General features: G+C 41.8%; 1 protein-coding gene across 1 annotated transcript in view; it reads left to right on the forward strand.

Annotated features, from left to right (window-relative positions):
* The first annotated feature begins 7,085 nt into the window (after window positions 1-7,085).
* Window positions 7,086-16,878, forward strand: part of LOC139475616 (arrestin domain-containing protein 3-like) — a 41,849-nt gene continuing 32,056 nt past the window's right edge. The window contains exon 1 of the mRNA XM_071258838.1: window positions 7,086-8,016. Within this exon, the coding sequence (XP_071114939.1) occupies window positions 7,899-8,016 (118 nt within the window). The 5' untranslated portion in view covers window positions 7,086-7,898. The remainder of the gene's footprint in view (window positions 8,017-16,878) is intronic.

Here is a 16,878-nt window from a genome sequence, read left to right on the forward strand (position 1 = left end):
CACTGACGTTCTTTATTGTCAACGTCCTTTCGTGCTCACTGACATTCTTTATTGTCAACGTCCTTTCGTGCTCACAGACATTCTTTATTGTCAACGTCCTTTCGTGCTCACTGACGTTCTTTATTGTCAACGTCCTCTCGTGCTCACTGACGTTCTTTATTGTCAACGTCCTTTCGTGCTCACTGACGTTCTTTATTTTAACCGGCGTCTCTTTGTTTTGTATTTTGACCTTTATTAGTAACATTTAGTTCTTTATTCGTAATATTTGACCTTTATTGTGTCCTTTTGTCCTTTTTTTTTTAACTTTGTATTTTTTAACCGAATGGCTTGGACGTTTCTGTGATAGACTCGCGTAATAATTTTTAAAAAGACATTGCAAAGTATTTAACAGTCACAGTTGCTACCCATGGTAAACAATTTGACGTGTATTATGCTTTCCTGTCCCTAACGAAGATGGCCATTACGTGTATCTGGTTGCTTTAAAGCGCTTGGTTTGGGGAGACCCGAAGTATTTCCAGTCCACGGATCCTTGTTGGCTCTCGGGATCATAGTGATGGATGCAGGTCTCATCGCCTGTCACTAGTCTAAAATGAGTCGGGCACAAACCTTTGACATAGGTATAGATGTATATTCATGAAGGATTGTTTACAAGAAGCATGCCAATGGCCTCCACTAACTCACGGAGGATAATGCGTCTTTTGTTCAGAACCAGGTTGTGGACAGCTTCAATGGGTTTTGTAGTGGTGGTAGGTTTTCCAAACTTGTCTCCTACGCTGAAATTCCTTCACCCAGTGCGGCATATGATTGGTACTATACATCCGTTCATCAAGTTTCTCTAGGGATTGAACCTCTAGGGGAAAAGTAATTGATGGCTGCTCTACACTCGGTGTTGCACATTTTAATGCTAAGGAGGAATATACCTCAGAGTCGAAGTCAAATATCAGCAAGTTTCTAGACTGAAGCATGCCATATTGTGAAGCACGCTATCTGAAGCATGCCATCAACAAAAACACGTTAATTCAAAATTATATATGTCACATGAGCATCAGTACAACCTGGGTATGCGAGGCTCAAAACCGCCTGATATCCCTGCGTACATACAAGCGTTCATTGTTGAATGTACGAAAGAGACCAGTGAAACCTTCAAAGAGCTCAGTCCGGAAATAATGTAACTAAATCCAAGAAAACAGTCTGAGGGGTCCTATTGGGTTATAATGACACCATAAACCTACTGTTTCTGTGAACTTCAGTTTAGCACACGCGATGTGACGTTAATGAAAGTTACCGCCGTTTGAAGTTGGGGCGACACAATATCATCACAGCCATAACCATTACGACTTTTATTTTGAGCACAATATACAAGGATGAGCTACGAGACGATCGATACTTTCATCTTTGCAGTTGCTAATGCACTGTTAGTCTACTCTCCCATTAAAACCCGCTAGTTATGATTCTCCGGGGCCTCCAGGCAGATGATCGCATAGCGGTCTCACTTAGGAGAGTGAGTGAGTGAGTATGGTTTTACGCCGCTTTTAGCAGTATTCCAGCAATATCACGACGGGGGTCACCAGAAATGGGCTTCACACATTGTACGCATGTCGGGAATCGAGCCCGGGTCTTCGCGTGATGAGCGAACGCTTTAACCACTAGGCTACCCGACCGCCCCCACTTAGGAGAGACCGGATCCTATGTTTGAACCTTAGGTTCGCCCTGGTTGTGTTTGTTAGACAACACCTACCCGTGTTGTTGTTCCATCAAACGGGTAAGCGTCTATTACCTGAAACACTTTGGACCTTCCTCACACTTCATGCCAACCGGCCGTGTAATAATTCAAAAGGTGTTCGCATTCATTCACTCACATTCTATATATTGTATAATAAGTACAATCAAAATACTGGCGGGCAGTATCATTTTCAATATGGCAAATAAACTGTTAGACAGCTTTTCGCAGTGGTTGAACGTTTTGTTAGAATTTTGTGTTCCGGTTAAGGTTAATTTGTATGTATTGTACATTTATGTTTATCAGTAACGTATTATACCAGTTCTTGTCTTGCTTGATGTAATGTCAGTCTCGGCTACATGAAATAGAATTATCATGTAGTGATACATGAGCATGCTGCCGGGCCGATATATTACACAATATCCTTCTTGACTCTAAATATAAAAAAAATCCCTGTGCTGATTTCACATATGGATTAGAGCTAGCTAGAGCTGGCTAGACTTGCTTTTGTATGCGTGTCTAGAATGTTTTCTTGAAATAAATATATTCCACACTCATGGTGCAGGACTAGGCCGATATCAATGGGATTAAGAGATGCAGACAGGTTCATGCAGATACGGATTTTATCTTTGTTTTGTTAATATAGGGACCGTGTCATCAATTAATGTTGCTAAAATTTTAGACTGCAATGAACTTGAGTTCACATTTGTCATGTGAGCATGTGCTTGCCTACACTTTGAGTGAGTTCCAATCCCTTTCCAATGAATAACAAGTAAATTTCAACCCGTGAACACTAATTAATTATTTACTTCATTATTTGGTATAATAAGTAACGTGTCAGAGAATGACATCTCACTTACAGACAAGTCAAACGCACAAGTAAATCTAGAGTCCATTCCCTCTCACCGTGGAGGTAGACTCTTGATTTTAAGGGTACATGTTCAAATTTTTTACAATTGGTTAGAACTGATCTTCGGCAGCTCATGCTTTTCGTAAGAGGTGACAAACGGGATTGTGCGGTCAGGCTCGGTGACTCGGTTGATGCATGTCATCGTATCCCAATTGCGTAGAGTGAATGAGTTTGGTTAAACGCCGTTTTTAACAGTATTCCAATTATATAAGCGTGTCAGCTTAATGTGGGAGGGAAAGCCCGAAGTGATGCAGGTCTCAGACGTTTACCACTTCGGGGAAACCAATTGCGTAGATCGATGTTCATTGTCATTCATTGGATTTTCTTGTCCAAACTCGATTATTTACAGGTGAGGTGAGTTGAAATTGAATTTAACGTCGCGTCCAAGATTATTGCACTTATATAGCGACGTGCATGCACCATGCGTGTGTGTGTGTGTGTGTGTGTGTCTGTGTGTGTGTGTGTGTTTGGCTGCTTGTACTAGTCCACACTGATGCCGATTTACAGTGCAAGCCTACTGAGATACCATGTGCCGTTGTTTAACGTGAATACCCAACTCAGACACAGTATACTGAATCCGAGACGACCAGTCCTTGTTTTAGTCCCTAAATGCCGAACGCCAGACAGGGTAACAACAAGTACCATCTTTTAACGTTTTTTGGTATGACGCGGCCGGGGATCGAACCCCGGACCTTCCGCTCTCCGGGCGGACGCTCCACCTCTAGACCACAGAGGCGGTCCCGATTATTTACAGGCCGCCACAAAATAGGTGGAATGCTGAATGCGGCGTTAAACAACACAAAAACAAACAAACATGTTCAAAGGAAATACGAAGACACATACCTGGCAGACATGGGAATGTGTGGTCAACACTTGTCCTGCTGGACATCCCTACGAAGGTTGGCAGGAAGGTTGTGACAGTGTTCGTGTGAACACCGAGGCAAGTATTGACTGCAGAATACAAATCGATAGTTTATGAGATAATTATGTATAGAATAAATAGATAATAAAGATAATGAAAGAAAATGTTGGTTGAAAGATGTGGGAGAGAGCACGGAGACCTTCAAGAATCACGCCCCACGAGCACCGAGTAACTACCAGCCACTGTTTGCCTGTTCCCACTTCCTTCCGACCCGTACTCGGCTGTCGGCTGTCGGCTGTCGGCCTCGCAGCACCTAGCCTTGGTTACCATGGTCTGTTCATGAAATTGAAAGTCTGCCTTTGTGGTATCCAATTTGAGAGAGTCATGAGATATCTGCAGACACAACTCATTACATCTTCTCGAAACAAGGGCGTTAACTGACTATAAAAGTCTTTTAAAGTCAGTTAACTTCCTTGCCTCGGGAAGATGAACTTAGTATTGCGATATGGTTAAATAATGGTACAAGTATGACGATATGGCCCCGGCAGTGTTTAAACTATCGCAAGACTACTGCACCAATAGTTCAGCTCTCCCCTATTACTCATATGGGGCGGTCGGGTAGCCTAGTGGTTAAAGCACAGGGCACGGATAGCCATACTATACTGACTGTACTGATTACATTAAAAAAAGAATGTAATCAGTACAGTCAGTATAGTATGGCTATCCGTGGCCATGTGGGTTAAAGCGTTCGCTCGTCGCGCTGAAGACCCGGTCTCGATTTCCCACATGGGTACAATGTGTGAAGCCCATTCAGGTGTCCCCCGCCGTGATGTTGCTGGAATATTGCTAAAAGCGGCGTAAAACCACACTCACTCACTATTACTCATATAGCTGAGTACAAGTGAGTGAGTGGGTTTGGTTTAAGGCCGCTTTGAGCAGTATTGTATGTACATGTACACGATGACACATCTCGTCATTTTATTACGTTCGTTCCGTTTCGTCAATGGCACCTTACGTACTACCGACTTGGTATTGATTTTGATCAAATGTCTCAAATGTCAGTGGTCTATGTACATGTTCATATTCTGGGCATCCTTTCAGATTGCCCTGTAGTGTGATATCACCTCATAATCAATCTCATTAAAATCAGAATCTATGTTCTCGCTTCCGCAAAACAATGATCTGAGGACATCCCATTACGGGTCACGTCAGAATGACCTTTCTCGAACTTTCACCGACCACTGAAACGAATAAACAGAAGTCGGTATCAGCTAATGGGATTGCAGCTCTCTCGAGCTTTACGCTACTCGTATCAACCTGGCGACTTCCATTTCAGACTACGCTTGAAAAATATGTTGACACAGTTTTCGATTAAAAGTTTCAAAACTGAACCAACGAACATTCCGGAATGTCAAATATATTGTTGCGATTGTATTGCAGAATTTCCCGCGTACTGTGCAACGCCTGCTTCGTTCAAATGTTTATCCCGCGGAAGCGAGAGATAGACGATAATTTTGACGGAATCAGTCCGTAACGGAATACCCCGTGTTAACGTTTTCGAGGTTGCATGATTAGAAAACTCATTCCGACTGTCACTTTCATGACCTGGTAAGCGACGCTTTGATTGGTCGGATGAAAGGTCGTTCTGACGTGATCCGTAATGGGATGTCCTCAGATCTTTGTTTAGTAATAGCGAGAACTAAGATCTGATTTTAATGAGATTGCCTCATGATCTCTTGTCAGTGAAGTCATATCTTCATATCCGTAATCATTATGACATTACTATGGTTAATGAAGTATGCTATTACGAAAGAAGCTTGATATTTTTATAAAAACGGAGTTCACTCGTCAACAACGTAATGGTATCTCAGTGAAATGTGTTGATATTTTCTGGTAGCTTTACATCTCTTGTCTTCAGCTTCTACACTGATATCACAGAACTGTGATTGGGGGAGGGTGAGTTAACTCTAAGCGTGATATCACACAACTGTGTTTCGGGGGAGGGGGAGTTTACCAGGCATATATGTGGATCCAAGCGTCATATCACACAACTGTGTTTCGGGGAGGGTGAGTTTACTCTAAGCGTGATATCACACAACTATGTTTCGGGGAAGGTGAGTTTACGCTACGCATGATATCACACAATTGTGTTTCGGGGAGGGTGAGTTTACTCTAAGCATGATATCACACAACTGTGTTTCGGGGAGGGTGAGTTAACCAGGCATATATGTGGATCCAAGCGTGATATCACACAATTATATTTCGGGGAGGGTGAGTTTACTCTAAGCGTGATATCACACAACTGTGTTTCGGGGAGGGTGAGTTTATTCTAAGCGTGATATCACACAACTGTGTTTCGGGGAGGGTGAGTTTACTCTAAGCGTGATATCACACAACTGTGTTTCGGGGAGGGTGAGTATACCAGGCATATATGTGGATCCAAGCGTGATATCAAACAACTGTGTTTCGGGGAGGGTGAGTTTACTCTAAGCGTGATATAACACAACTGTGTTTCGGGGAGGGTGAGTTAACCAGGCATATATGTGGATCCAAGCGTCATATCAAACAACAGTGTTTCGGGGAGGGTGAGTTTACTCTAAGCGTGATATCACACAACTGTGTTTCGGGGAGGGTGAGTTTACTCTAAGCGTGATATCACACAACTGTGTTTCGGGGAGGGTGAGTTTACCAGGCATATATTTGGATCCAAGCGTGATATCACACAATTATATTTCGGGGAGGGTGAGTTTACTCTAAGCGTGATATCACACAACTGTGTTTCGGGGAGGGTGAGTTTACCAGGCATATATGTGGATCCAAGCGTCATATCACACAACTGTGTTTCGGGGAGGATGATCTTAGCAGAACATATATATCATACCTGGATTTTGCGGATGTGTTTCATCAAGTTGAAATACATACGATCGTTCTTAGAATTAGAAATTACTACCACATCTTCATAACCGTATGGACCAGTTGTCAACTATAATCACTAGTTCTGATGAACATGAACAGTCCCTTATACTATTCTGTAATCGCAGCTAACAAGTGATTTCTCCAAACATCCCTGCAGTTCAGAAAGTAAGATCTAACAATATATCATACAGAAACTTGTTCAACATCATACTGATCCTTTGGAACACGTTCTGACTACAGGTGAGGTAACAATGTATAAACTGTAAATTTAATTTTAGAATATGTTCCTTAACCGTTCCAAATTTGTCAAAAGACCTTGTGGTGGCAATCTTCTCAGGTCAGCGTTCCTTGCCAAACATCTTGAAATTTCGACATGTGCGAAAATCACTTGGGAACGTTTCATCTTCTGTATTATGTCCCCCGTCTTTCATCGGGTCGATAGCTTAAGAACTTTATCCTGTCATACCTACATTTATTCGCTTGCACAACAGCTCTGTACCATCTGAAAGTCCTTTCTTTGTCAGTTAACCGGAGCGGGAGTGCAATAAATTTACCATGAAACACAAAGGTACGAGGCATCAGATGTCTTGAAGTGAACAAGCCAATGGAATTTGTCAAAACCTCCCAGCGGCGCATCTGATTGGCTGTAGATTGCAAGCAGCGAAAGTGATCTAAATTCCCCGCGGCTGGTTGACCACAAAGCTGCAAGCCATGGCAGGGGAATAATCTGTGGAGGCTGTTATGTCGACCGGGGGCTGAGCAGTCTAGGTGATAATGCTTCTAACACCACCACTTCTCGCCTACAAAAAGGGGTACAGATCAGGGGAGTTTCAGTGAGGAGTAGAGATTACACACCGGCTTCGAGAGTATTTTCGTGCACGAGAGCAGACGATAATTTTCAATCAAGATCGGCGGAATACGAGGAAATATATGGATTAATTGCCTGCTACTTCACGAAGTAGCAAACTTTCAAAGGAATCTGGTTTAGATATTTCAATACTGAGAGAATAACGGTAAGAGCTCACACAAGTGCCTAATTACCACAACTCTTCAGCAACAGAAAGTTTTGAGAAGAAAAGTCATTGGATGAAATATGAATGTGGATTCAATGTGAAGACGTGGATATACATTAACGGAACTACCTGCAAGTGCAATACTGTCAAAGTTGCTCCATTCTTCATTCAGTGGTATAGCCTAGTTATTCAGTGGACCATTTGTCAACACCATAAACAACACAAGAGGATCCACTTAAGGTGCCATCTAATGTTATTACCGCCTGTTCATTTGGCAGATATCTACCGATCAAGTCGCCAATTAGGCATTAAAGCTACTCTTTCACCGGAAACAATTTACAAGTGATGTCATTCTTCAAAAGTTCATGTCACTTAAATTGTGCAACACGAAACCTTGGTGCAAGTGACTGAACTGCTTACGTGTTTTATCAGTGGAATACCAACATTTCACCAACTTACTGAAGACGTCAAGGCAGAATGGGGAAACTCAGTGTGTTTAAGATAGCCTTGAGCAATGTCCAAGGCGTCTATTTTGCGGGACAGATGCTGCAGGGTCACGTGATCTTGGAGCTAAATGAACCTGTAAAGTTAAAAGGTATGTTTACCGGTAATTTAATAACATGTTAACCAACACTTATTTGAATAATTGTATTTGTTTGTGTAGTCTGCATTAATGAGATTAACATAAAGTGTAAAATGTGACAACCAAATGAACTATATTTTAAACAAGCTCTGAATCATTTCCGCAATTGAATTCATGAGTAGAAAGATTTCAAATATCATTTATCTCAGTGAAGGTATACACTCCCAACAATATGAAAAGAATTATCTTCTCCCAAATTACTGGGCAGTTTTATGACACGTAAAATGTGTACTGATATGTGCAAGAATGCCTTTGAATCATAGCGAATTCCTTCTTCCAGCAACACGTGCACATCGTGCAGTTGGTCATAAATTAGTGGCGCGCTCGGCTGCACAGCTGTAAAGCACATGGACGGAGTCGGGTTGGGTGGGGGCAACCGCTGGAGGGGCGGTGGGGGGGGGGGGGGGGGGGGGGGTGGAGGGGGGGTATGAAGGCGCCAGTGGGTCTCCAGATGCACGCTTGTTTTATACCCCCGTGGCTCTGTCCATCTTAAGACTCAAAGAGACCATTTCTGGTATGTTCACAATTATACAGCAGGTTTTCTGTACTCCGAAGGTTTAAGCACACCGTGCGTTTTACATTATATTGTAATGAAAGCCACTCAAAGGTGCGCGTTAAGAAGGTTTTTATCCACATTTCCGCGGCTTTAGACCTAGGCCTGTCAGAGACTATGTCGATTTGTTACGTTCACACGAGCTGTTTGTTATTGTGTTCTCTTAGCTAAAGAGTTTTCCACAGGTAATAATAACAGTGTGTGTACAACAAGAGAGAGAAAATAAGCAAAGCTTCCCTTCAGTTATTGGTGGTATGCAGACATGTTTAAAAAAACCTGAAGCCAACGATAACGTTTTATATGTAATCAGGTCTTTACTTACTACTTTTTTTCGTATATGTAGGTAAAACGTGTAAGCATTACTTGCGGTGACAATATTAGTATGAGAGGTTGATTTAAAAAGAGTAATTCTATAATTATGTTAAAATCAATGCAGAAATAAAAGTAAATATCTTCCGAGATAAGGTGGTGTCTCACAGTGTATCAAACATCTTTCATCTGTTTGCGGTAGTCAGTTAGAGAGACTTCAATGTCGGAAGCCAATTTCCAGTTTGGTTTAGATGTTGAAATCATTGCCATGTCTGGAATGAGGCATTTTCTCGCTGTAGAAAGAGAATCATATATGGCTATATTGATCTACATCACATAATGTCAGTTAACTGAACGAAAACTGGCATCTGAAAAACTTGAATCAAACTTGCTAAGACAGAATACCCCTTTCAGATACAAGAGCTCTGACAGGAACTAATTATAAAACAGAAGGCCTTTCATGACATTTGTGTCAGAACGTATCACGCCCTCCGCGATCCGCCATTAAATGTCACTACCTACCCATAACAACCTTTCCTGCCCTAGTTATGGTACGTAAACAATACCACTCTTGTCCAGATTTACGTGCACACTTGAGTGCCAGGAGCACCCGTCGACTTCTTCCCTCTCCTACTAGTGGCAACAAACATGCTGGAAATTATTGTCTCTGGCTAGCGTTCTAACCTCCTTGTAGCGGCCCCAAGCCGACGTCGTTCCTGAACTAACATCCTACGCCGTACTCTGTTTACTGATGGAACTTTCATGTGTTTACATGTAGCAGGCGAGTTTTTGGATGGGGAAGCTGCGTTTGTACATCTGTATGCAACCGGGAGCAATTTGTGCAAAGTCCTTTCCAAATAATTACATGTTTAGACCCGGCTTGGGCATATTACGGACAAATGGTTCGGGTTTCTTCACTCAGCGTATACCGAAGTCATTTAACGCATTAAACGATTGAAAGAAAATGATAGCCTAAACGTCCATGTCAATTACGCGGTTGTCGCTACTGTCTTTTGATGTTATAAGCTAATCATTTAGACTTGTAACAGTAAACCTAACCTCATTTTCTTCGTAATGGTTGTGAGTGTTTGCCTGACTGGACGCATTAAGGATTTTATTTTGTTGAAATGAAATTAAGATTGTTCAGCGTGTTTTGAAACAACGTTATTTACTCATTATGATCAAAGGAGACAAAAACAACACATAACTGGGCAAGCCGAGCCGAACTAGGACTCTACCCCCTTATCTACACAGTATTAATCAAAATAGCAAATTTTTATCACCATGTCTGTTCTTCCAAAAACATAATACTTCAGAACGCTTTTACAGAAAGTACATATTTGGTGAAAAAACGATTAGGATGGGTTTACCAGCTAATTCTATTCTTAGGAAAACACAATTAGAGTATTTCAGCTTTCCTATCACCAATATTCAAAGAGACAATCAAATCTAAATTCAACTCCCTCTTCAAGGAATCTCTCCAAGATGTAAATACAACAAGAGGCACAGGAAACAAACTTAGGACATATAGGATAGTTAAAAATGAAATAAAATTAGAACCCTATCTCAGTCACTGTAAAGTAAAAAAAATATCGAGTTCACTTTTCTAAACTAAGATTAAGTCACCATAAATTAAATATTGAACTTGGAAGACACACAAAGCCACCAACCCCACTAAGTTTATGTATGAATAGGAGAGGTGAAATTGGGTTTAACGTCGCGTCCAAGATTTTTGCACTTATATAGCGACGTGCATGCACGTTTGTGTGTGTGGCTGCTTGTACTAGTCCGGACTGATGCCGATTTGTAGTGCTAGCCCACTGAGATACCATGCCATTGTTTAACATGAATACCCGACACTCAGACACAGTCTACTGACTCCGAGCCGACCAGTCTTTGTTTTAGCCTCTTAATGCCGAGCGCCAGACAGGGTAACAACAAGTACCATATTTTAACGTCTTTTGGTATGACGCGGCCGGGGATCGAACCTTGGGCCTTCAGCTCTCCGGGAGGAGGCTCTACCACTAGACCACGGAGGCGGCCCTTAGATACAACCTTATGTATGAATAAATACAGTGAGTGCCTGAAGTAAATGCATGTTAATTTTCCAGCGTTTATTATGATTTAGCGTTTACACTTACGTGAATTGTATTACTGAGACTGTTGATAGTAGCAGTTTTCTTAAGTCAAGAATGGATAACGCATGCACGAGAGCACACCACGCATATTCAAACGCGCATATATGCGCACATAATAAGAACACAATTGATGTACAGAACATCTGTATCAGAGGCACCGTATTAATGTATATGGAATACCGATGTCACACAGACACGCGTGAGTGAGTGAGTTTAACGCCGCTTTTAACAGTATTCCAGTTATATCACGGCGTGTCAGCTTGGGAGGAAAGTCTGAAGTGATGCAGGTCTCAGACGTTTACCACTCCGGTGAAACCCACGAGCACGAGTATGGGGCTGACAAACCTAGAAACATAATCCGGGCGACCCGGGATTCGAACCCACACTCATAGGTTTCTGGCGTGCCCAAGGGACGCAACACTGCACAGCAAATCGCTGCGCCTTAGACGACTGGACCTCCCGTGCCCCCCACAGACACGTGAAGACAAGCATCAATCAAAAAGACCGACATGGAGAATCGAACACAGTCCTAGCGAACACACATCATTTGACCCGACATCGTGTTTACGTTCGTGAGGACAGCGGCCGTGTACGTTGAAAGGTGAATCGATTACGTCGTCGAGACCCCTAAACCCACCGCTGTCGGCCAAGCCAACCTTCAGTACTGTTAACACGATGCAACGATGTTAATGTGACCCAACGATGTAAATACCATTTGGCAAACTGGCACAGGATTAAATAAAGCTGATTTCCAAACCAGTCACCTTTAAGCATGCTTTATTTAAATAGTGAAACTATTTCCTTTGTGCCAGTATATGTTTACTATGTCACCGTGACACCGCAGTTTCCTCAGGACAGGGCAAAAATACATCGTATTGTAGACACCATTCCTTATAATGATCACTGCCACGTAGCACGGCTAATATTAACTATGGATATACTTAACGGAGATCTGGGCTGTGGTTTGTAAGACGACACCTGCTCAGTGTTTAATACACCATGATTCATTACATTACAATGCTTCTCCAACATAGACCGGCACTGAGCGCCCAGTGAACATGATTGGCAAAACAGTATCCACTAAAGAAAACACAGAAGTGTTGTATTAGATAGACAGAGTGTTGCCATTCCAGTGATGTAGTGTTAGTTAACTTCACCATTTCGACATGCTCTGTGAGGATTGGGCAAACATACAGTCAATATAATAAAGCTATGCCCAAGGTTATGTACAATTGATTCTACGATAACCTCAAGTACTAGTATTTAGGATCCCACACGTCTCTTAATTCAGGGGATGGAATTAAGCCATCAGAGCTGAGAAGGGGGATGAGAGTAGAATGGGGTGTTTAATTAAATGTATGATCTGGGATCTGTAACGGAAACTATGTGGGGATATTAACTCCTGCATCCACGGGGAAGAGTGGTTGATACTATTACTACTGCATAACACCACTGACTTGTATATAGGTCCGTGATAACACCTACGATGATGAAGTATGTTTTAGAAATATTAATAGATACCAAGTTGTGCTTGGGAAAAAGACTAGCAGTATTTGGCCGTATTACAGACATACTGGATGCGTCAATATCTTGAAAATCAAGTTGAAATGTTCTCGGATGTTACACAAACGAGTTAAAAGTTGATCAACCATGATCGGCCTTACAGTAAGAGCACTGGTCCTTCCTACATACCACAGAACATACATATTTAATGAAACAACCATCCCGACTCCATTCTCATCTCCTTGTCTAGCTGCCACACTTATCCACTTTCCAACTCAAGCAGCCATACTTATCCACTTTTCAGGTCTATCAGCTTTTTACTCATCCTTGTGTCAGTCCCAGCCTGAGATTAAGAGGCTTGAGGGTTCCTGGATACCAAGGGTTCCCTGTTTATTGCATTATTTTTATTTACTCATATACACGGCTTTATTCTGGAGACGATGTGTTAGTCTAGGCGAGCACGTGTCCTATCTTGAACGGGGGGTAATGGTAACAGCAGTGGGAATATAGCGCCAAGCAACTCAACCAGGGAACCAGGCCGACCGGCTCCCAGGGGATTCCCCCTTTAATAGCTGTTACACGGTTGCATTACAAAAACATGATTAATGACATTTTAAAACTGTGTATTTGATCCCCATATGGCAAGGATTGTATTTGATTTGCAGATGGGGCTTTAATGGTGTGTGCCCAGCGCTCAGCTGGTTGTGTGGTTGTTGACTGACACTGACGAATTGCCATTCAGTGGTAACATGTTCAGCGACGATCGCGATTCCCACGATCATAGGTTTCTGGTGTGACCAAGGGACGTAACTCTGCACAGCGAATTGATAACTACGCCTATACAGTATAGGGACATATGAGAACACAAGGTTTGTTGTACCCGTGTGTTTTGTAATATCAGACACGTACAGGTCAACAAATCTTGATTTCATCTTTCATCCACAAAATGAAGAGAATTTTTAGTCTCCTTCCTATTATATATTAAAAGCCAAGTTAAGATATAGTTTGTTCAGGGACTTAAACGTTGGTCTTGGCTTCCTACACCCATGTCACCTTTAATCAACTGGGAGGATATTATCACATTGTTTTACGTATACACTGCTTGTGAAAAACGGGTTTCACGGAGTACATTGCCGGGAATCGAACCCGGATGCTCGGCTTGACTTGCCAATACTTTAACCACAAAGTTAACATGTGCACACTAGGCGTCGCGTCAAGAATGGAGCTCACACAGTATGCCTATTATGGAACTTGATCCCGTGTATTTGATGTGACGAGCTAAATACATAACTCCAATGGCCGGTTTTAACTGATGATATCATAGAAAGACCTTCCCATCAGGAGAATTCTGTATGAATTCTTACCCTGATTTCTCTTGGTTACCACTGCTTTACCTATCACGATACATGATGCAACTTGTCGGTGTATACAAAGGTACCATGTTCTGACTTAAGGGTCGTAATTCTTGCATCGACCATCGTCATTCTATAACAAGAACGTTACAAATATATTGTAGCTGAATTTACCCTTGATATAAGATAGAAGATGAAAAATAGTTTATTAACGTGTCACATTTTGTGAAACAGTAAAAGCACCAAGTACAGTATATGCATTAAAACATATTTTAAAATGCTGCAACAACCGTGCCATCAACAAGTAAAATTTTGTCATAAGAGTAATGACACGTTTTAGTCACCAATCCGGCCTCGTCGATGGCCCATGTTGTTTGGGGGCACGGATGGCCCAGTCGTCTGGCGCCGCAATTCGATGTGCAGAGTTGCGTCGCTTGGGCACGCCAGAATACTATCATTGTGGGTTCGAAACCCGATTCGCTCCGATTATGTTTCTAGGCTTGTCAGGACCATACCCGTGCTCGTGGTTTTCACCAGAGTGGTAAACGTGAGACCTGCATTACTTCGCGCTTTTCTCACATAAAGCTATAACTGAAATACTGTTAAAAGCGGCGTTAAACAAATCTCACTCGCGAGATCGCCACGTGTCATTATAGTGAAAAATATCAGTGCATATTTGTATTTATGTTCCACCTTGATGTTAAAGGTGCATGTATATCAGCTATTAAGGCTGTTCTAGATTTATAGGACTTGCATTTGAACCAAATCGTACGGCATGTTCTAGATACGTTGTAGTGCCATGTTCTCAGCTTGTGTCATGTTGTTGTTTTCTAAATCAAATGTATTACGATATCTGTATTCACGTTACAAAATGAAACCATCCCAATTGTCACTAATCTAAACAAACTCTATGATTTACAGACCTCCGTCATATAGCTGGAATATTGCTGAGCCCGGCGTTAAACAACAAACAAACATACAAACATAGCTTTTAGCAGCGATTTCTTTTGATTGCAGAAATAGTTTTGTAACTTTATTTGTAGAAATCCACACCATCCGGCTTACACTATAAGCATAGTCCCGGGCTCAGTGTCACAAACGGATCCTGGTGCTACGCTACAGTAAATATATATAGATCCGTTTGTGAAATATATATTTAGTGCTGAATTCGTTTTATGTTCCTGGGCTCCTTTGCACAAAGCGATCTTAGTGCTACGTCGAGTGTAATTCTTTAGGACACTCGTAGGGCTTCCAACATCTTGTGGAGCGGGGCCCCGGGCAGAGATTAACATGGCCGACATCATATATAAAGTATTAGCTCAGTCGTAGAGATAATATCGCCTTGAGAAAATGCACCTGTTGTCCAGACACACTTACTGCGTAATTGAAATAATATCCGCACACATTACTCATTTATTTTCTGCCACAAGAAAGCGTTCGCGATATAAATTAGACAAAACATCCTCCCTAAGTTGCCGTTCCAAACCATGTGACTTCATCCACCGGAGAGACATCCAACTCACCAGCTGGGGAAGACACAAAATGTCTCTCCTCAGATTTGTTTTTCCTGATGTTGACTCCATGTGGACTAGAGCTGGCTAGACTTGCTTTTGTATAATATAATCTGGTTTTGGTTGAGTGAAAACATATTCCATGGTTATGATGCAAGACTACTCCAGCTCCTGCCTTGCTCCAAGGGTGCACTAAATGATAAGTCCATGGGTGTATGAAAATCCTTTCCTTAGATTAGGCAAGTCTTGAAAAGCGGATCGTATAGGGACAACTTGTTCTGATTGTTTATATGATCTAGAAATTGTAATATTTTTTGCCTTAGAGACTTGTGCAAGTCTGTCTTAGCTCGTGTAAAGTAAGTACTTTCTCCGAAATTCCCGAAGCTGAATCAAATATTGATGGAGTCCAGAAACGAAAATAAATCTCAGTGTGAAGTGTACCGATGGCTGAGGAAAGACTGTATCTGGGCTGTTGAGCCTATCGTGTCTTATTTGTCATAAGCAATTACCCTTGCCCCAGCTCTGACTAATCTCCTACACAAACGATGGTCGCTCCAGATAGCGTGATTCCCAATAATGCCTTCCATTTATCAAATCAATTTGACAAGACCGTTAATAACCATGTAACCCGTAGTAATGCTTGGTCCCACGTTTAAACAGCACGGCGGACACTGGTGCCAGGCGTACCAAAGTAGATGTGTTCACATGGTAAACAGTACATGCTATAATTACAGTCAATTACTCGTAACAGCTTCATAGAGAGGGGCTACACAAGGACAAATTTGATTTATCATAACGTAAGATGGCGTACTTTAAAAATGTACTAATGAACATCTTCCTGGAACCGTAATAAATCGTGATTATCTGGAGTGTGGGGTGGGGGCAGGCAGGTCTGATTAAAACCTATCTTACCGGGTAAAGTAGCCTTGCACCCAGACTGTACTGAATAATAATTCCATGGATGTAGAATAATTCTATCCTTATAATTGGCAATAGTCTAGATGAGTGTACAATCTAAGGAAGCCTGTCTCTTATAGGGACGACTTGTTCCTGTTATTTATATAATCTAGAAGTTAGGATTTACTCAAATAATTATATCTCAGAGAACGAGGGAAGTCTAAGGGTAAAGCTCCGGCTTCGATTTTGTAGAATGTTTCTTCTCATGTCCTCCGATAAATATATATTATTACTATCTATAAATGATTGATGTTATTTAAATTACAGTTTGATAGACATAAGAACAGAGCCAGCATGCCCGGAGCATGTGGATGTGGACCCAGTGGATATTGTAATTTAAAACTAAATTAAACTGATGTATAGTTCCGTTCCTACGGTGATATGTAGACCGAATGTTTTCTGTAAATCCTGACATCCTTTTTCTGTTCTATACCAAATATGTCTTACTCAGAAACTGATTAACGTGGCAGTGACCATTTATCGGCGAAATA

Source organism: Haliotis cracherodii, unplaced genomic scaffold (assembly GCF_022045235.1).
Source record: "Haliotis cracherodii isolate W230 unplaced genomic scaffold, xgHalCrac1.p SCAF_1, whole genome shotgun sequence".
NCBI lineage: Eukaryota > Metazoa > Mollusca > Gastropoda > Lepetellida > Haliotidae > Haliotis > Haliotis cracherodii.